Source organism: Phoenix dactylifera, chromosome 17 (assembly GCF_009389715.1).
Source record: "Phoenix dactylifera cultivar Barhee BC4 chromosome 17, palm_55x_up_171113_PBpolish2nd_filt_p, whole genome shotgun sequence".
Taxonomy (NCBI): Eukaryota; Viridiplantae; Streptophyta; class Magnoliopsida; order Arecales; family Arecaceae; genus Phoenix; species Phoenix dactylifera.
The window spans coordinates 11,496,370-11,517,176 of record NC_052408.1 but is presented as its reverse complement, the minus strand read 5'-3'; the positions used below and the strand labels follow the sequence as shown (position 1 = coordinate 11,517,176).

At 42.9% G+C, this 20,807-nt stretch overlaps 2 protein-coding genes and 1 pseudogene across 2 annotated transcripts; 1 reads left to right on the top strand and 2 right to left on the bottom strand.

Annotated features, from left to right (window-relative positions):
• Positions 1–991: 991 nt before the first annotated feature.
• On the top strand, positions 992–12,297 carry LOC103696479 (annotated as a pseudogene).
• A 215-nt stretch (positions 12,298–12,512) lies between these two features.
• Positions 12,513–14,169, bottom strand: LOC103696474 (caffeoylshikimate esterase). The gene has a single exon (XM_008778122.4). The coding sequence runs from the start codon at positions 13,881–13,883 to the stop codon at positions 12,819–12,821; it is 1,065 nt and encodes a 354-aa protein (XP_008776344.2). The 5' UTR covers positions 13,884–14,169; the 3' UTR covers positions 12,513–12,818.
• Positions 14,170–15,717: 1,548 nt separating this feature from the next.
• On the bottom strand, positions 15,718–19,997 carry LOC120104228 (ABC transporter G family member STR2-like). Its single transcript, XM_039115036.1, has 4 exons — positions 19,225–19,997; positions 18,241–18,974; positions 17,778–17,780; positions 15,718–16,854 (listed from the first exon to the last, which is right to left on the bottom strand). Exons 1-4 carry the CDS (start codon positions 19,702–19,704, stop codon positions 15,855–15,857), a joined length of 2,217 nt encoding a protein of 738 aa, XP_038970964.1. The 5' UTR covers positions 19,705–19,997; the 3' UTR covers positions 15,718–15,854.
• Positions 19,998–20,807: the final 810 nt, after the last annotated feature.

Here is a 20,807-nt window from a genome sequence, read left to right as displayed (position 1 = left end):
AGGACAATTAAATTAGATGTTCGAAGATAATTTTGTATTGCTTTGAAGGTCCTTTTGTGCTAAAAGTCAACAATGGAGAAACTGTGTTTTGGGTCCCTATGTGATAACGATAGATTACTCAAGTAGATTGCAACATTATTAAACTGTCAAGGGCGCAATTTATCTCTACAGCATTTGGGGCTACCGCCTCGCGATTGATAGTTGAGGAGACTGCTAGTTGGAAAAGCCAACCCTTGACTTATTGTGGCCAACAAAGTACAGTAAATTCTTTCCTTTTTCCCTGGATGCTAGTATGGGTCTGTAAGAGACAATGCAATCAGACTTATTTTTTTCTTCTTTGAGGAGGACTTGATGTCAATCACGGGCCATTTCATCTTGCTAATTGGGGTTAGATATGCAAGAACATGGGGGAGGGGCTGAAGGGGATTAGTGCCCCCCATATTTGCTTCCATGGTGCGAGTAAGAAAGTACCAAAGTATCTTAGAACAGTAAACAAGTGCCGGATCTCTAACATGACTCCTCCAAAGTGCAAAATCTTAAAAAAAATTTCTCATATGTGGCTCTCTTGGGGAGATATACCAGTTGTTTCTCAAGCACAAAATCTTCTTACATGAGACCTCTCCACTACCCCAACCCAAAGAAGAAAAAGAAAAAAGAACTATAAAGAGAGGAGCAAAAGCAATGTTCACAACAACTTTGGAAAAATATCGCACGTTTTTCATGCTCTTTCTTATACCCAGCACATACATAATGAAGTCCCTTATGGCACTTGTGTAGTTGTGTGTTATTCTGTCCCCATGGCATCAAGATATATCAGACATGAGATTAACATTCTCTTGCTGACTGTAATCAAGTCTTTACATGGCATACTAGCTAGGGATCCTAAAACTTGCTTGAGTTTAAAATGATTGCTGATGTTATGCATAGGTAGTAGAACAAAGATTATAAACATCTTAATTTTGGGTTTCTGTGGAATAACTATCTCACGCAGATGACTGTAAATGAACCACCCTTACACTTGGGTGGGGTGCGGCTGCTAACCATATGGTAGATCAATTTTGGGCACTGGGAATTAAGCAAGGATGGTTTATTTAATTGACCTTATCTTATAATACTATTGATGAATGTTAGCCTCCAAATGCTTGTTTCGCTACAGGAAGGGTTGGGGGATGCAATCCGGGTCTCCCTCACAGAACCACCAGAGGAAGTGAGTCTTGCAGAAGACTAGTTAACCTTGGCATGCAAGCTACAGATGTTCAGAAGGGAGTGGTAAGTCTCTTCAACTGAAACAGGCTTTATAGGGTGGAGTTATTGTTCCATTAAAACAGACTTATTATATGTATGTGTATATCTGCATGCATGTGCATGCGTGCATGTCTCTTTGAAATGTAACTTGTATTAAATAATGTTTTTTGATAGGTTCCCTTTGAAGAGAAACATAGATGTTACTTTGATTTCCAACGTAGAGGTGGTCAATTACCAGTGGAGAAGGAGGTTAGCCTTGAGTTGATTTTTCAGTTAGTGCACATATTCAAATCTTATTGATTTTTCTTCCTTCTGATGATGTAGGTGCGAAGAGGTGGATTACCGAGAGTCTTGCATCATGATGGCTCTCTCCTTGGATAAGTTGAAGGTAAGTTTTGGGTTTGTGCATTCTCCATTAATATAAGGGTCATTGTTTGATGCAGCGGTAAAAGGCTTGGGCAGAAAAGCTCAATTGCATGGGTTCAAATCTTGGGATAACTACTGTGAAAAAAAAAAAAGCTAAATGTTAAGTCTGCCCTAGTTTGCCCCTCCTAGGACCCGGATTGCCGGGACCATAACTGTGTACATCTCCATTAATATCTTTTTCATGGTACATTTCCTTTTATCATAATGGTCTACAAATTGAAATTCAATGCTTAAGACATCTTTAATTACAAAATATCATGTGACACTGGTATATTCAAAAGCAGGAATCACGGTTATACAGACAGAGTATTTGTTTAGTTCAACTTACAGTGTGTTATCTTAGTATATATTGCTGGGTAATTTGAGGCTCTCTTAACTCTCAAAATTTATTGGCAAAAACTGATCTTCTGCTCCACGATTTCATATTGGCCAATGATTTCATGATTACCTAGTATACCCTCTATGGTTAGGTTATTCAGAAATTTCATGTTGATGATAGTTTCTTTTTCCCTCCTTTCTCAGTCACCACAAATTCTTTCCAAATCTCTTGCAGCAAAGCTTCTTGTCGGCATGCCATTCCAGGTTTATGGTTCTTACTTCCTTGCTGATTTGATATCCATTTAAGAAAGTAAATACCGCTATATTTAACATATCTGGTACAAATTTCAGGATCTGGCAACAGTAGGCTCAATTCTTCTGAGAGAGATTCCATCAATAGAAGATGTTGATGCTATGAGAACTCTAAACACTTCTTCTTTTTCTCCTCCTCCTCCTCCTTATAGTGAAGGAAAGAAAGCATCATCTATGTGTTTTGATATCACCAGAGTTGAGAAGATCGATTATTTGTTGTTCCTTATTTTACATTCTCTACTGATCACTGACAGAGTTATTGGAATGCTAGAAGCTGACTGAAACATATTTATATATGATCAGAGGTTACCTCTTAAAAGGTAGATCGATATAATTATGGCGTTTTAACTCCCTTGAAAGAACAGCTGACAAAGCCAGTTCCTCATGCCATTATCCTTATGGACCTCAAGGAACTTTCCACTGGTGCATATAAGCTTTTGCCAGAAGGTAAGCTACTTCCAATGTACTCTCAATAAATGCAAATAGAACTTATTTTGCTTCATAATTTTTTTCTTCGGCTATCAGCTGATTGTGTTAAATTTTTTGCCAGTAGTTGATGTCATTTGTGTTTACTAAATGACATTTTTCTTTTAGGCACTCGATTAGCTTGCATCATCCATGGGGATGAACCTTATGAGGAGCTAGACATCCTAAAAGATGTCGAGAGTTTAACAATGTTGCTACATATATAGTCTTCCATATGGCGAAGACAAAATCAGCAGGGTTCATGCAGCAAGGAGGTAATCTTGGTGAATGCATTGTCTGGTATTGCAAACAATTAGTCATGTTCCATATGGGAATGCCCATCTGTTGTTCGTGACGGACTGACCTGCTACTCCTTTCACAGCCTTTTTTTCTTACCTGTCTGTGTGTCCTTGTAAAGCTTTCAAGCTGCATTTATGCTTACACTTAGAAGTAAGTTGATCTTTTGCCTTCCTGCTGCATGCTGCAGGCTATATTGAATATTCAGAAGATAGTGCACTGGACTTTCCAGTATTCCAGTAATCCATAATACGCAATTTCCTGAAGAGATCCACAGGTAACTGCATGATTATAGTAAATCAGACCAAGTAACTGGTTGTCTTCCTTTCCTCATGCTAATCATGTTGTTCACACTTCACAGAGATGATGATCTAGTTATCACTGCTGGGAGCTATGCTGGTGCCCTTTTAGTTGATGGCCTTGGGGATCGAGTACTGCTTGAGGCTTCTGATCAAGATTTTGCCTCCTTGAGAAATACATCTTTTAACTTACTTCAGGGTTGCACAATGCGCAGCACAAAAACTGTAAGCTGTTTATTTTTTTGTTAGTTTCTTTCCTTTGAGTGAAACTTGTCAACAATCTGATGGAATTGATTAACTTAATGAATTATAAATCATACCTTGATTCGCTAAATCCATCTTTAATTGCGCTCTGGGCTTTGAAATGCGTGCGCAGTCTCGATCACCGATGATCTGACCAAAAATTAGCGAGAGATCTTCTGGAGAGAGAGCTCTTAATGCGTGTATTAGAGAAGGGGTCTGACAGGCTATTTATAGCCCTCTCCAGGGACCAAACGCCGTGATTAGTTACACCCGTGAAGAGTCACCCCCCATCAAGGCAACCTTTCACTGCAGTGCAATTACCTTAATGCCCTTGTGATTATCAAGATTTACGAAATTCAAGGGACAATTGTCAAATGTGGGTTTTAATTAAACGGGATCAAGGTTTAATTAAACGGGATCCAACATTCTCCCACTTGGACCATATTGACGCCATTTGTCAATGTGGGCCACAACTTGACGGGATCTCAACATTCTCCCACTTGGACCATATTGACAAGTAAAATATCCTTAGCACTTGAATTTTATAATCTTTATACGCGTATTCCTTTTATTCTGATATCAAGTCGGGCAAACTGTATGTTTGACTACTTTGAGAATAATAATACGAATCATGGCGGAAATAACACCTATTTGATCGGCGTATAACCTTCCATGATCACTATATTACTAAACCATCATAACCAAACCCTTATGAATGAACTTCTCATAAAATTCAGTCTTTGGTCACAATTTCTGCTACCATAGTATGCATAAACCATATGAATTCATTAAAGCAGAAAATACAATATATGTGATTTACAACCATCTAAAATGTGCACAATAATACATCAACTAATTTATACAGAAAAGACCCATTTGACTGACATGCTCCTTATGCAATCCCGGGGCTATTGCTTTAGTCAAAGGATCTGCCAACATAAGCACAGTATTGATGTATTGAACTGAAACTTTATGGTCTTCACATTTTTCCTTTATAACAAGATATTTCACCTCCATGTGCTTATTTCCATTGGATATCTTGTTATTCTTTATTGAGGAAACTGCTGCTAAATTATCACAATATAATTTTATGGGCCTTGAAATAGTGTCCACGATCTGTAGGCCCGTGATAAAGTTCCTCAACCAAATAGCCTGTGTAACTGCATCATAGCATGCTAATAACTCAGCTTCCATTGTTGAAGCAGCTGTCATCTTTTGCTTCGAACTCTTCCACGAGATTGCACCACCAGCTAGTAGAAAGATATAACCTGATGTTGATTTTCTACTATCTGGACATCCCGCAAAGTCTGAGTCTGAGTATCCAACTATCTTCAAGAGATCGGATTTGTTGTATGTGAGCATATAATCTTGAGTTCCTTGAAGATATCTCAATACTTTCTTTGCAGCTCTCCAATGTTCCATTCCTGGATTAGCTTGAAATCTCCCCAGTAATCCCACAACATATGCTATATCAGGTCTGGTACAGACTTGAGCATACATTAAAGTCCCAATTAGTGAAGCATATGGAAAAGCTTTCATATGCTCCCTTTCAATTTCATTCCTCGGAGATTGTGATTGGCTCAACTTTTCACCTTTAGTAATAGGCACTGGGCTTGGTTTGGAATTTTCCATACCAAATCTCTCCAACATTTTCTTAATGTAGGCTTTTTGAGATAGACAAACTTTTCCCTTAGATCTATCTCTATGAACCTCAATGCCGATGACATATGAGGCTTCACCCATATCCTTCATATCAAAATTGCTGGAGAGAAATTGCTTAGTCTCTCTAAGCAATGCCAAATCACTGCTAGCAAGCAAAATGTCATCTACATATAGGACTAAAAAAATAAATCGACTCCCACTGATCTTAAGATAAATACATCTATCAACAACATTTTCTACAAAGCCAAATGTAGAAATGACGTTATTGAACTTAAGATACCACTGTCGGGATGATTGCTTGAGTCCATATATAGACTTATTTAGCTTGCAAACTTTTTGACTCTGACCTTCTGAAACAAAACCTTCAGGTTGTTTCATGTAAACTTCTTCCTCTAAATCTCCATTAAGAAATGCAGTTCTCACATCCATTTGGTGCAGCTCTAAGTCAAAATGAGCCACCAAAGCCATAATTATCCTTAAAGAATCCTTCTTTGAAACTGGAGAGAAGGTTTCATGATAATCAATACCCTCCTTTTGAGTAAATCCTTTGGCAACAAGTCTGGCCTTATGTCGCTCTACCTTACCCTTGGAGTCTCTTTTGGTTTTAAAAACCCATTTGCAGCGTACTGCAGTAGCCCCAGGAGGTAGTTCAACAAGATTCCAAACATTGTTTTCAGCCATAGAATCTATCTCATCTTTCATAGCATCTAGCCATTTGGAGGAATTTACTGAATTTATGGCTTGTGAGAAATTTATTGGATCATCTATATTGCCAATGTCATAATCATTTTCTTGAAGGTATACTATATAATCTGGTGGAATTGGAGATCTCCTTACCCTTGATGACCTTCTTAAAGTTGCTTCTTGATCCACTGGTTCTATAGGTGGAGGAGCAACATTCTCAGTGATAACTGGCACAGATTCAAGTGGAACATTAATAGTAGACTCATCCTCCTCCAAATCATTATCAATGATAGGTAGAGGAATCATTGGCTGCTTATTTGAATCTTGCACACCATACGGAGTTTGCTTTTCCTTAAAATTAATTTCTTGAGGTGTTATACTCCCACTGATTTGGTCATTTTCAAGGAATCTAGCATTTCTTGTCTCCACAATCCTCAAAGTATGATTAGGACAATAAAATCTGTATCCCTTGGACTTTTCTGGATAACCAATAAAATAACAACTAATGGTTCTAAAGTCCAACTTTTTCTCTTGTGGGTTGTACACCCTTGCCTCAGCTTGACACCCCCAAATATGTAGATGTCTTAAACTAGGTTTCCTACCTGTCCAAACTTCATAGGGTGTTTTTGAGACAGCTTTAGTAGGAACCCTGTTTAGAATATACGCAGCGGTTTTTAAGGCATCACCCCACAGAGAAATTGGGAGAGTTGAGTGACTAATCATACTTCTTACCATCTCCATTAATGTTCGGTTTCTTCTTTCCGCAACTCCATTTTGATCAGGAGTACCAGGCATAGTATATTGTGCAACTATACCTTGCTCTTGAAGAAATCGAGCAAATGGACCTAAATGTTGTCCAGTTTCAGTATACCTACCGTAGTATTCACCACCTCTATCTGATCTCACAACTTTAATCTTTTTATCAAGTTGTAACTCTACCTCTGTTTTGAAAAGCTTAAAGGCATTTAATGCCTCAGCCTTGTCATACAACAAGTAGAGATACCCATAGCGTGAGTAATCATCAATAAAGGTGATAAAATACTTATGACCAGTAAAACATGGGGTCGAAAAGGGCCCACATATATCTGTATGTATGAGATCCAATAAATTTGTACTTCTTATAGCACCTTTCTTAAACTTGTTAGTCTGCTTTCCCTTGATACAGTCTAAACAAGTTTCAAAATCACCATAGTCAAGAGTTGGTAAAATTCCATCATTTACTAATCTCTTGATTCTTTTTATGGAGATATGGCCTAATCTTCGGTGCCATAACATAGAGGAATTTTCATTTATTAGGCTACGTTTTAATCCATAATGATCTTTATTTTGCAGGGATAAAAGGGATAGCTCAAAGGATGTATCAAGGTCTAATTTGAATAAACCATCCTCTAACAAGCAATTACCAACAACAATATTATTCAAAGAAAGGTTTACAAAAGACCGTCCAAATGAAACGGTATATCCAAAGGAAGTAAGTTTAGAAACAGATATCAAGTTTCTTGAAAATCCAGGTACATAGAAGGTATTTTCTAGATACAAAATATGGCCAGTCTTTAAGGTCAATTTGAACGTTCCAACAGCTTCCACATGTGAACGCATCTTATTTCCCATTATGATGCTTCGCTCACTTTCCGTTGGAATTCTTTTGTTCAACAATCCCTGCAAAGTTTTACATATATGGATAGTAGCACCAGAGTCAATCCACCATGTGTTATGAGGTACATCAATAAAATTTGATTCATAACACACTAAGGAAAGAAAAGTACCTTTCTTTTCGAGCCATTTCTTGTACTTGATGCAGTCCTTTTTCAAATGTCCCTGTTTCTTACAGAAGAAGCACTTTATTTGCCTTTTGTCAGTCACTTTGGCTGACACTTTCATTTTCTTCTTCTTAACAGGAATATGATGACTGGTACCGCCGACCTCTTTATGTCCTTTTCCTTTATGAGAGGTGAGATAAACACTCTCTTGCCTCTCTTGTTTTATTCTCTGCTCCTCATCAACACACATGGCTAGAAGTTGATTCATAGTCCATTTTTCTGTATGTGTGTTGTATGAGATCTTAAATGGTGCATACTCCATAGGCAGAGAATTAAGGACAAAGTGTACAAGAAAAGTTTCTGACATGTCTACTTCCAATGATTTTAATTGGGCAGCGATGTCACGTAATTCCATAATGTGCTCGCGTATGCCACCATTATCATTATACTTTAAGGAAGCAAACCTTGATATTAAGGTGCTGGCTAGGGCTTTCTTTGAACTCACAAATTGCTCTTCTACTGCTGTTAAGAATTCTCTTGCAGTTTTGCAATCTGGAATTGAGCCCCTTATCTTTCTGGAGATATGATTTTGTATGAGTAAAAGACTTAAGCGGTTTGACCGCTCCCACCTCTCATACAACTTTTTCTCCTCTGGCGTAGTTTCCTCCGTGGGGACAGGTGGCATGTCCTCACGAAGTGCCAGATCAATACCCATGCACCCTAAAGTAAATGTCAGCCTTTCTTTCCATTCCGAGAAATTTGAACCATTAAGTATTGGGATGCATGATGTAGATTGTGAAAAAACTGTCGGAAACAAAGCTGCAAAACATATGCTTACTATCAATATGCATGCTATAATTACGCTAAAACCTTATCTAAATCACTAACCCATATTAGCAATTTAGTGAGTAAATCAGAATTAACTTTACATGATTTACCCCTTTACGATAAAACTAATGTATTAAGTATGATATTTAATGAACTTTATATATCTAATTGAAAAATTCAAAGAATAACAGCCAGATCAGCTCCAGATCGGTGGTGGAGCACTAGGCTCACTTAAGTACCAGCCTTTCTTAGGCACGTATGCCTTTTTGACAAGCTTTTCTTAGACACCGTTATTCAATGGATAAAATTTTACTAGATATTGTTCAATGTTAATGAAGAATTCAAGGCCTTTGGGCAACAAGATTTCATCATAAATATCATACTAATAACATTATTTCATCCCACCATTAACTTTGTATAATGATTTCCCTTTGGGGCCAGTTCATTATATATGATGCAACTATTCAATTTCATGAGATGATGATAAAAAGACTCTTTATTGATTAAATTAAACTAAAGCATTCTAAAATTTATGGGATGCTTTGGCTCGTCACCACAAATATGCAAAAATTTAATCATTTATATGTCTTTTCCTACATAAGATGCTTTGGCTCGTCTCATGCATATATCATCCTTTTATCATGAAAAATATGAATAATTTAAACAATCATGTATCATCATAAGAAAGCATATAAATTGATCAATTATGCAATAAATTCATTACATGGAGTAATATATAATTGTCAAAGTACTGTTCTGTAATGAAACTTTAGCAAAGGGACCACATAAAAATATTTTAGGACCCTTTTGATAATTCAACTTTCGGCTGGGGACCATATATAAATTTCAAAAGCCCCTTTTTCAGAATAACATATTGGCAGGGGTTTAACTGTAAAAGGCCCAATTTAAGCCAAAAGGATTCGGGTTTCGGGTTGCGGGGCGAAGCCCAATAACCCGAAACCTGTTAATCCCTTCACCTTTTTTTTTTTAAATTAACCGGATTCGGGTTGCGGGTTTAGAAAACCCGAAACCCGTTAATCCAACACTATTCATTTTCTTCCCCAAACGAAAAGAGGAGGGGGCCAAAACCAGTGGCCCCTTCTCTCCTAAACGACGGCGGCGCAACCGCCGCCGCCGGCCGTAGGCGCGGCGGCAGGCCGCGGGGCGGCCACAAGGCGGGGCCGGAGGCCGGGGTCGGCCGCGGAGGCCGCGGGGTTCGGCCGCAGGGTGCGGCCGCAGCCCGCGGTCGCGGGCCGCAGGGGCGTCGGCCGGAGGCGGTGCTGCGGGCGCCGTGGGTGGCGCGGCTGGCAGTGGCCGGGGTCGCTTAGCGGCGGGCCGCAGGCCATGGCGGCCAAATTTTTTTTTTTTTTTTCTTTCTTTGCCCGCGGTGGCCATGGCGGGTTGCAGCCGCTGCCGGCTCGCCGGGGGGTGGGTCGCAGCGGCAGCCGGGGAGTCGGGCCGCTGGACAGTGGCCCTGTTGGCCACCAGTTGGACGGGGAGAGCCGCTGCCATGGCCGCCGCTCTCCCTTCCTTATTTTTCTTAGCAAAGGTGGAAGAAAGAGATGAAGGTTTTAGTCCCACATCGGTCAGAAAAAATTCTTTCATATGGGTAAATAACATCAGGGTCCAAAGCACTCCCGTCCAGCGAATCAAACGAATATGGTTTATTTTGGAATCCAATCCACCCGCTCTGATACCATTGATGGAATTGATTAACTTAATGAATTATAAATCATACCTTGATTCGCTAAATCCATCTTTAATTGCGCTCTGGGCTTTGAAATGCGTGCGCAGTCTCGATCACCGATGATCTGACCAAAAATTAGCGAGAGATCTTCTGGAGAGAGAGCTCTTAATGCGTGTATTAGAGAAGGGGTCTGACAGGCTATTTATAGCCCTCTCCAGGGACCAAACGCCGTGATTAGTTACACCCGTGAAGAGTCACCCCCCATCAAGGCAACCTTTCACTGCAGTGCAATTACCTTAATGCCCTTGTGATTATCAAGATTTACGAAATTCAAGGGACAATTGTCAAATGTGGGTTTTAATTAAACGGGATCAAGGTTTAATTAAACGGGATCCAACACAATCTTGATTCTCGGACTTGTTGCTTGATTGTCAAGAAATAATTCACGCATAAACTGATTTCAGGAATATGTCTCATGCCTGACCTGTGGCCGTACACTCTTTGATCTTCAAGAAATCAGCGCCCAGATTAGGGAGAAGACGTCATACTTGCCTGGTGTTTCAGTAAATTCACGATCCCATCATCTGAAGGCGTTGATAAAGTTTAGTGGACATTAACAATTTGCTATGTTTTATGTTGCAGATTGCAATCATGGGTTGCATTGTTAAACGGGCCAGGAGAGATGGCTGATGCAGATTTTGAATATGTTGGTGGTGCTCCAGGAAAGATTGACCTCTATGTTGGGAAGGTAAAGTTTTGTTTCTCCTATTGAAATGACTGAACACTCACAAACTTATTTCCCTAAATTCATCTGATGATGCAATTCATTCATGTAGTTAATATGTTTTAAGTATCGCATATTGTTGCATGATATTTATATTTTTCTAGAAGTTGTTCACGGTGACTGGAGAATATATGAGGTCTGAAGCGTCTCATGGAGTGCTTTCCAAATACCCATGCTTTGACTGTCAAGAGAGGCAGCTTATGCTTGATGGGGCTTTCTTCCTTTTTTTTTTTTTTCCTTTTCCTTTTTGATGTAGATGGGGCTTTCATCCTTACTGGATGAGACAGGGCTAAGCATTTGATGAATTTAACTAAGGGATCTTTTAAGTTCCTAGTAGTCGATCCCAATTCCATTTTCAATTCCATTTCACAAATTCTGGTTTGAGAAAATGAATGTTGTACAAAGGTGGGAGTCCTTTAACCTCTATCACAAGTTCTAGAATGCCTTGACACATCATGCATCCTTCTTCCTAATTGTTTCATGTTGTAGATGGTTTGAAACTGAATTTTGATCTCTGGACCATTTTTAGATTCAACGGTAATAGATCCCCCCCCCCCCCCCCCCCCCCCCCCCACAAAAAAAAAGGTAGAATAAATTCATTAATTGTAAGAACAAGTTAGTACAAACGAAACAACAGCAGCAGATCAATTATGAAAAATGAAAGCTGACACAATGACTTCCATGCATCAGGTGGTGGTTAAGCGAGGTATGGCAATGGAGCATGCAACTGAAGCATCAATCCAGCTGATAAAAGACCATGGACGTCGGGTTGATCCACCTGCTGATATGTAAATGTGGACCATGTCACAAAACTATGAGCACTTGCATTTGCTGAGAAATGCATGCTAGGCACCTCGTTCGAACATTTATGTTAAAAGTGACTGCCTATACCCATATATACGACAATTCGAATGAAATGAAAAGGTTATTCATTCTATGAATTATTCTTTTGATTGCTTGGATGGCAGTACTAGTAACACAAGATGGAGCTGTTGATTATATTTCGTCAGTCTGAGTTGTAGATGCACAGAAAAAATACAGTCAACTTGAAAAGCTGTGGAGAATATCTGAATTGCCATTAATTTCTGTACAACTGGGAAAGATAATATGCACTTTAATGACATGTACGGGATATTAAGCTGGTGAATTTCAAAAGGTGGATAAGCCCATGGGTTTCCAAATGCAATGGAAGTTTTACCGTCGTGTTCAGTGTCATGGCTCTAACTGTTAGTGAAAGTGACGTGTTTTAAGGACAACAAAATCGCCATTGATGTTGGCATCAGTCATCCAGAGATTCTTCTTCTTCTTTTAATTTCTGTTCTTTAGTTGGTCAGTTCATATGATGAAAGACCTCCAATGTCATTCAGCCAAATATTTCACGCTTGGAAAAAAGCTCCTTACAATTTCACATCACAGATTGGAAAATGGGGCTTACGTTTTAATATCCTGTTTCAGGCCGGCGGTACAAGGACAACATAGAATGGTTCTGCCAAAAGCGACCATGATAAAGGCGTTTGTTTTTCTGTCATTGAGAATTTCATGGCCAAGATTCTTAAATCACAGGATCTTTACTGATGCAGTATTCTGGGCGCAACATTTTGGTCGTTGAGGTTCTCAGCTTCGAAGGGAAGAATTCCATTTGTACGAACCATGATTTATTTATGCATGCTGAGCTAGCTAAGAGCTGAAATACGGAAGTCCATAAGTCCTAACAAATACCTTTTTCAAGGGACATATAAGCAAACAGGTAACAGAACATTCCTGTCTTCTCGAAATCACCAACTTCATCACATGAAGATTCACAGAAATTAGAATGCAGCAGCTTGGCCTTCAACACGCTCCTGCTGGGGTTGGGAGGCAGCCCGCAGCGCTCGGGCCTTGAGCCAGTCGAGGATCACGCCGAAGACGAGCTCGACGTTCTCGTCAGGCTCGCCGACCAGCTGGTGCCACATCCCGGGGTAGATGCGGAGGGTCTTGTCCTTGCTGCCCGCCCGGCGGTAAAGCTCCTGCACACAAGCCGGGTCGCACACGACGTCGTCCCCGCCGTGCACGATCAACATTGGCAGCGCCACCTCCTCGTAGCGCCCCTGCACCTCCCGGCAAACCCGCAGCAGTTCCAGCGCCGTCGCCGCCCGGGGCCGCGCCACCGGCCGGCGGGGGCTCGCCAGCGCCAGCCGGCGCTTCCACTCCACCTTAAAGGAGACGTCCGGGATGGAGCCCCGGGTGACGGCCACCCGCCACGTGGGCACCAGGGCGGCGGCAACCCACAGCAAGTGCTCCAGGGGCCAGGGGGGCTTGAACTTGGGGCTAATGCCGCACATGGCCCCGTTGAGGACCAACCCGTCCCAATCCCGAAAGCTCTGGCACTCATCATGGAGGGGGACGCCGCCCTCGTTTTGATCTTGAGCCCTCTTCCGCTCCCGGAGGTGGATGAGCAGCGCGATCGCCCCGCCCAGCGACTCCGCGTAGAGGAAACACGGCAGCTCCGGCGGGTAGCGGGCGCGGAAGGCGTCGAAGAAGGCGACGCAATCGTCCACGACGGGCTCGATGTCCGGGATGTGGGCGACGAGGCCGTCGGAGAAGCCGTGGCCCTGGTGGTCGAGGGCGCCCACCGCGAAGCCCGCCTTGGCGAAGTAGACGGCGGTGAGCTGGACGAGCCAGCTGGACTCCCCGGTGAAGCCGTGGACGACGCCGATGGTGCCGACGACCTCGGCTGGGGGGACCGGGGCCCACCACTGGGTGAAGATGCGGAGGCCCCGGGGGTTGACGAAGGACGAGGAGCCGTGGGAGACGGAGTGCCGCGCGTAGAACTCCGACGCTGTCAGCTGGCCGAAAGGGCTCCGCTCGTCGGCCTCGGCCACCGGGTGAACCATTATTACTCACAAGGACAACGACGACAATCTCTTTAGACCAGTAAGAGGGAAAGGAGGAGGCACAGGCGACGATGCGGGGGATTGTGAACGATATCTATCTGTCTATCCATCCATCCATCAAGCTATCCGTCCATTAATGGATTGTTGGTAGGAGGAGGTGGAGCTGGCAGGATAGATTCGAAAAAGAGGACCCCGTGGAGGAAGAATACCTCAGGATTCGCTTGCTGGGTCCGGCGGCCTCCTCCACAGAAAAGAGGAAAAAATTAGATTTTTTCGCATGCGCCGAAATGGACGGCTCAGATAGGTCCCTCCCTCAATCATTTATTGGAGCGGTTGGAGATTGGCTGAGTGAGCGACCGCGAGCGGCTCTACGCACCAACCTGTTCCTTTCATCATTATAGCACGCATTGATTCACAGTTATTGTGACGCTCTCCGCTCTGGTCCTTTCCTGCATGCGCGCTCGCTGCAGGCTACCTACCATTCCGGTGCCGGGCGCGCAGATGAGAACCGACTGCTAAACGGCTTGCGTTCTTCGTTTTAGAACGACTCTGGTCCGGCCAAATGCATGTCATCTTGACGGATCCTCCGCGACCACATAAAAATGGCCACGTCTTGCTGGGTTTATGGTTGTCCTAAACCTGACAACTAGGCTTACATTCGATGAATTATGATTGACCAAGTAATTAGGTCCGAAAATGAAGTTCTAACCATTTGATTATTTTTAATTATTCTTTACGATTCATTTTGCCATCAGATAATATAAATTACTTCGAGGTAATGATGTATTAAGTGATGTATTAAGTGACGTCAAAGCACTGATAGGGCAACCGATTTATTTATTGATCGGGATCCATCTCGATAAAATCAACGGTTTCACCGAGACAAAACTCACAATCTCCCACCAAGTTGATAGTTTCGCCAAAATAATGCCAAATAATATTCTGCGCAAGCTTATGCAAGAGTTGAGATGGTGTTTGGATTAGTTATACCTTTGTCCTATTCCTTCCTTAAAGGTTAACTACGATAGCAGTATAATAAAGAGAAGTTTTTTTGGTGAACCAGATTTTGTTACAAAAAATGATACTAGAATTCTTAGCTGCTGAAGGTATCAAAGTTTGCTAAGTCAAGGGCAGTCTTTTTGTCAGAAGTCCAAGATAGTTCTAGCCCAACTTGAGATTTCAGAACCTCATCCTCAGCTCGCCTGATGTTCTGAAACAAGTCACCACTGATCCCAGATGTTTGTAAGGTAACCGGCACCCCAGAAGGACGCCCTCGCTCTATTGGCAAAACGTGATGGGGATAGGCAAAGCCCAATGACCATACCTTGGATGGGAGGAAAACTCGACTACTTTGAACCTGAAACTAGGGTTTTGATACTATAGCGGCGCCGATGGCGGAATTACGAATGGCATGGGAGAGATTGATTTATACTTTGCAGAAGTTGAAGGCTTCTGGCATTTATTTAAAAAGAGATTTCTTAACAATTATTAAATAACTTTCAAATGCAATTTCTATTAGAATTCATCCTCTTCTTTATGATTGCTAACGTATGATGCATGCACGACTGTCTATTGAGAAATCACATATCTATAGAAAAGTTGATAGTGTGCTGATTAGATCACGAGCTATATTGTTGATTGCACTAAAACTACGCTATGGGATTCTTTGACAAATCTTTCTGTTCAATTTTTTAATTTTTTTTATAATTCCCTTGGATGTATATATACTTGCACCGGTTAATTTATCCAATTTACCAAAAAGAAATTAGCTAGACCATGCTTCGTTAATATGATTATAACATTGCCCGCAGACACATCATTGGTAGAGTGTGCATTAAATAAATGAAGAGAAATGGTTTGAATTAATTAGTAACGACTTGCGGGCCGTTGCCGGCGATATTGATCAAATATATCAAATAAACCATATATGTAGATTGCATACATGAGTAATCATCGTCGTCGTCGTCATACCTATGATCTCTGATTCTTGGATGCAAATCGGAGGATGAGATAGAAGAGGATGCGATAGAACACCGCCCACCCCAAGAGGTAAAGCACCATTTTCCACTTGGCCGACTCCTCCAGACTAACGGACATTTCGCGTAGGATGTCCCCCCCGGTCACAGTGAGCCCCGTTGAGGGATCCGTCGAGAAGATGCGGTGCTTGACAAACTCGTTCATCAGCAAGCCCTCATAAGGGTATTTCATGGTGGAGATGGTGTTCATCCACTTCCACCCTCGGGGGATGGCCTGGCTGCTAAGGAAGTAGCCACAGAAGAGAAAGAAGAGGGCAGTGAATGCAATGACGGAGGCATAGCCAAGGATGAAGTTGGGGACGATAGAACTAACGAAGATGACGAAGGAGTTGGTGGCAAGCAACGAGACATAGAGCACGAGGAGGAAGTAGTAGAAGCTACCATGAAGGCGGAGGGCAAACCAAACGATGAAGGCGTAAGTGGCGGCCTGGACGAGGAGGAAGGGGAGGTAGGTGACGAGGCCAGCAATGGTGTAAGAGGAAGCACGGTAGGTATTGTGAGAGGTCTCGCGAATGAAAATGTAGCGCTCCTGGATGAACGCCGGGACAGCATCATTGGATGAGAAGAAAAAGAGGCAGACGGTGAAGATGAAGAAGCTGAGGCGATTAGTGATGCCCTGAGGGTTGTCCTTGGGGTGTAGGAACATGGTGGCCATCATCGACCCCATCACCGTCAGCACCATTTGTCGAGACAAGAACAGCTCCGGGGTGCGCCAGATGTTGGTCAAGTTGCGTCGCATTAGCACCCACACCTCTACCAGGTACGAGTTCGCGAAATTGGGGCCAAGTCCCATAAGACCAACCTGTTCGGTGGGCGCGCCCCCTAGAATGTTTGGGGTCAAGTAGTCACCCTCATTCACTGTGTAGTCACTGCTGTGGGGTGTCGGCGTGCCGGACAGGATCTCATTTGAGTAGGTATAACACCCCGGAGACAGGCTACAATAATCAATAACAACATCGAGGGGAGGAGGAGGCGTTAATTTATTCATCATCCATCAACTTTTCATCTTATATACGCGTGTGGAGAGGGAAAGAGAGAAGTGCACTGATATCCGGTCAAGCAAATCTCAAGCATGTTGTGGCCAGGTGAAATCAAAAAGGTAAGGATCAAGCACCGATAATCCGTGCCACTTAATTTGACTTACTATCTTCAAACTACTTATAAATAAAAAATCATATGATTTGCATATGGCTAGTCTAAAAATCAAATAGTCAAACAAACCACTATGCCTAATTTATTTAAACTTTTTTGTTTTTGACAACTTGATCCATATACCAACGGTCTCTAATTAAGTTGTATAATATTTATATATTTATAGATAATACACCACATTCAATGTCAACGGTGTGAAACCACCATCTTCCAATTTCACTTGATTGGATCCAACTTCAAACGGAATCAATGGAACCCAACTCAAAATCTCACCCTCTCTTCATATATATATATATATATATATATATATATATATATATATATATGGAGTGAGTGAGAGAGAGAGAGAGAGAGAGAAAGAGAAACACATATATATAGATATATATATACATATACACATGCATACGTAAGTGTATATATATATATATACATACATACATGCATATAACTATGGGATAGTTTAATAAGGACTATAACATTTCTCTTGAGAAAAAAAGGGTATCTACTCTTTTTAAGTCCAAAATCAATATTAGAATATCTGAATCAAAGATCCATACCATTGATGATGATTTATGTTAGTAAAAATATCTAGAAATGAAAAATCAGATATTTTGCAAGATGGTTACAATCTCCCTTGTTGATATAAAAATAATTATATATTTTGTATACATTATATAGACACAAATATAAATAATTTTCATGGTACTGGCTAGCATGCTGAAATACATTATAAAATATTTAAATGAAGGGGCTACATATATATATATATAATTCAATTTTGATATTTAAATCATCGTAAAAATTATTTTAATATTTAATTAATTTGAAATATTTATTTTTACCTGTGATGTATGGTTTAAAAAAAGATCAATATATGAATCTTCAAGTGAAATGTCAACTATCAGGTTGTTGATGCTTCCATAATCTCATGTTGGCATCTTTCAATGAAATGTCCCGATTACGATATTACATTATTGATTTTAGAGTCAAAAGAAGCAGATACCTTTCTCGCCTTGTCTCTTTTAATATATAAATAAATTGGTGTAGATGGCTAGAAAGATAAATAAATAGATGGAAGATAGACATAAACAGACCGATAACTGCAAGAATCCGAAGCATGAGCAACAGCAGGAGCGGCAAAACAATGAGATCGATGGATCGTTATGTACCTTGGAGGATTGTTGGATCCCCTTTGGTGATGATAGTCCCTTCGATGGCGAGAGGGCGTAAATTTGAGCGTCTCCATGATGCCGCTCTGGCTGCCGCTCCATGGTGACCTGGAGGAAGCGCTCCTCACGCTATGATCGAACTCTTCCATCCCGCCCTGCTTCCCACCCAACCGTTCCACGGCGCCCAAGGCTCCTCCTAGTCCTCGATGATGGTGCCCCGCCACGACTGGCGTGGGTGGGACCGTGGAGACTGAGTGCTGGTCCCCCTTGCTAGAGACACGCGGCGGCTTGAGCCCAGTGAGGCAGAACTGAGCTAGGGCCGTGACCCCGACTTCGGACTGGTCGTACTCTTGAATGACGTCCAAAAGGTGCTCGATGGAATTCTCGCCCGTGGGGACCTTGCGTCCCATGCGGCCGAGGTGGCCGGCCACGTCCTTGGGGGCGCCCATGAACATGAGCTGGCCACGGGCCAGGATGATGAGATGGTCCAACAACATCTGGATGCGGTATGAGGGCTGGTGGATGGTGAGGATGACGGTGCTCCCGGCGCGCGCAATGTGGTACACCCGCTCGATCACGCTGTGGGCACTGGTAGAATCCAGCCCCGATGTGGGCTCATCCAGGAACAGCAGTGGTGGCCCGTGGATGATGTCCACCCCGATGGACACTCGCCGGCGCTCCCCACCCGACACCCCTCGCATGCCCTCGTCCCCAATGCGTGTGTTTCTCGACGACTGCAGTAATGTACATTGCAGTGCAGTTCAATTAGATGCTTATTTACACCTTTATCATCGATTGCTTTCGGAGGAAAATGCCCAAAAAAGGCAACCCTCGGCCATGTATATGCAATTGCAGTACCAATGTCTCTCTCTTACTCTTACGCGTGCATGAAAACGGGAACTTTAGCAAAAAAACAAAAACAAAAAATGAAAATGGGAACTCTAATCTCATATAACAAGTAAAACTCCAACCGACATTCCGTACCGTCAATCCGAGCTGCTCGATGAGCTTCTCCACCCTCTGCTTCTTGTCGGCGCGAGAGATGGAGCCGAGGCGGAAGTCGGCGGCGAACATGAGCGTCTCGTAGACGGTAAGCATGGGGAAGAGGCGGTCGTCCTGCATGATGTAGGCGGAGCTGCGCTTGATCAGGCTGGGGCTCATCTCCGCGCCGTCCAGAGACACCCGCCCCTTGAGGCTCCCACTCGCGATCCGGCCGGCGAGCGCATCGAGGAAGGTGGACTTGCCGGCGCCGCTCGGCCCCATCACGGCGGTGACGCACCTCTTGGGGGCGTACCCGGTGATGCGGTGCAGCAGGTCCACCTCCTGCGACACCGACTTCCCGTCCACCTCCTGCTTCTTGGTCACGCTGTAGGTCACCCCGGCAAACTCGAGCCCGCCTGTGAAGCTTGGAGGCGGCCCCGTGATGTCGATCACGGCGTCCCGGCGGTAATCACTTGCCATCATGAACTATTCGATTTTTGTGGTTGGCGGCTCCCAACGTGGGTGGGGAAGGAGGTGGGCAGGGGATGGGCTGTTATAGCAGCTGTCGGAGGTCTGGTTAGAGGGCGGCGGAGGAGATTCCGATGCTGGATTGAAGCGACCTCATCGAAGAGGCCGCTCGCAAATTCGTCTGCTTCGATACGGTGAGGATGCTTTGTTCTCATCATGCCGATTGGGCTTTGGCCTCGCTAGCCACGGATCAAGGTTAAACCGAAAATCAGTGCACGCGCTCATGCGCGCGCGCACGGCCCTTTTCCTGTTTGGGTGGGATAAGCTTGGACGGGCCTGTCGAGTCCTTAATCAATGCCAGTTTAGAGGAGAGGAACAAGAGCAAGATTCCATTTTTTGCAGGGGCTTTTACGCATATATATTCTTATGGAGAAAATACTAGATACCTCGATCTTAGGCCAGATTGATCTCTAATACAGGTCGAGATAAACAACGTCGATCCTAGCAAAGAGTCAAACCAATCGATGTGAGCAAGTTTGTTTCTGGCCGGAAAGCCAATCGACATGTATCAACAAAAATTGACAGTCCTAGCAATCAGCCGTTATGTCAACAGCTAGCCGATGTGGCAGTACTACATTGGGCGTGCAATCAATATCGTACGCCACCCACGCCGTAGCCGTACTAGTGGTCATTGCCTGGCGACTGGCGCACATTACAACGACCTAGATAAACGACAAAATAAACTTTCCTATACAAAGGGGCAATCTAGAGAAGCCCAGGTATGCAATATTATTCACAGAAAACTACACTCTGCTGAAATTTCTTCCTTCCATATTGTTGCCTCAATATTCTGACTTAGGCATCGAAGGTCTCCCACCAAAAACTCTCCAGCAAGTGGACTTCTTGCAAAACATCTCTGGAGGAGTTCAAACCCCGACACCTCGGCCACTTAATCCAACTCAGTTCCAGCCAACTCAAAGTCATCCCGGACTGCACTCCGACCTCGGTCTATGATTCAACGACAACAAATTGATGCCAGAGGAAGGGTTCCCCCTAGCTACATATGTATCAAACGAAGAAAGAAACCACCAACATGAGGTCACGAGGAGCCCGCGATG

What these genes read in the sequence shown, in the direction of transcription:
- LOC103696474 (XM_008778122.4), bottom strand. Translation starts at nt 13,883, where the DNA reads ATGGTTCACCCGGTGGCCGAGGCCGACGAGCGGAGCCCTTTCGGCCAG.
- LOC120104228 (XM_039115036.1), bottom strand. Translation starts at nt 19,704, where the DNA reads ATGATGGCAAGTGATTACCGCCGGGACGCCGTGATCGACATCACGGGG. An exon ending in TCGAGCAGCTCGGATTGACG is followed by an intron (nt 18,975 to 19,224) that starts GTACGGAATGTC and finishes ACATTACTGCAG; the next exon opens with TCGTCGAGAAACACACGCAT.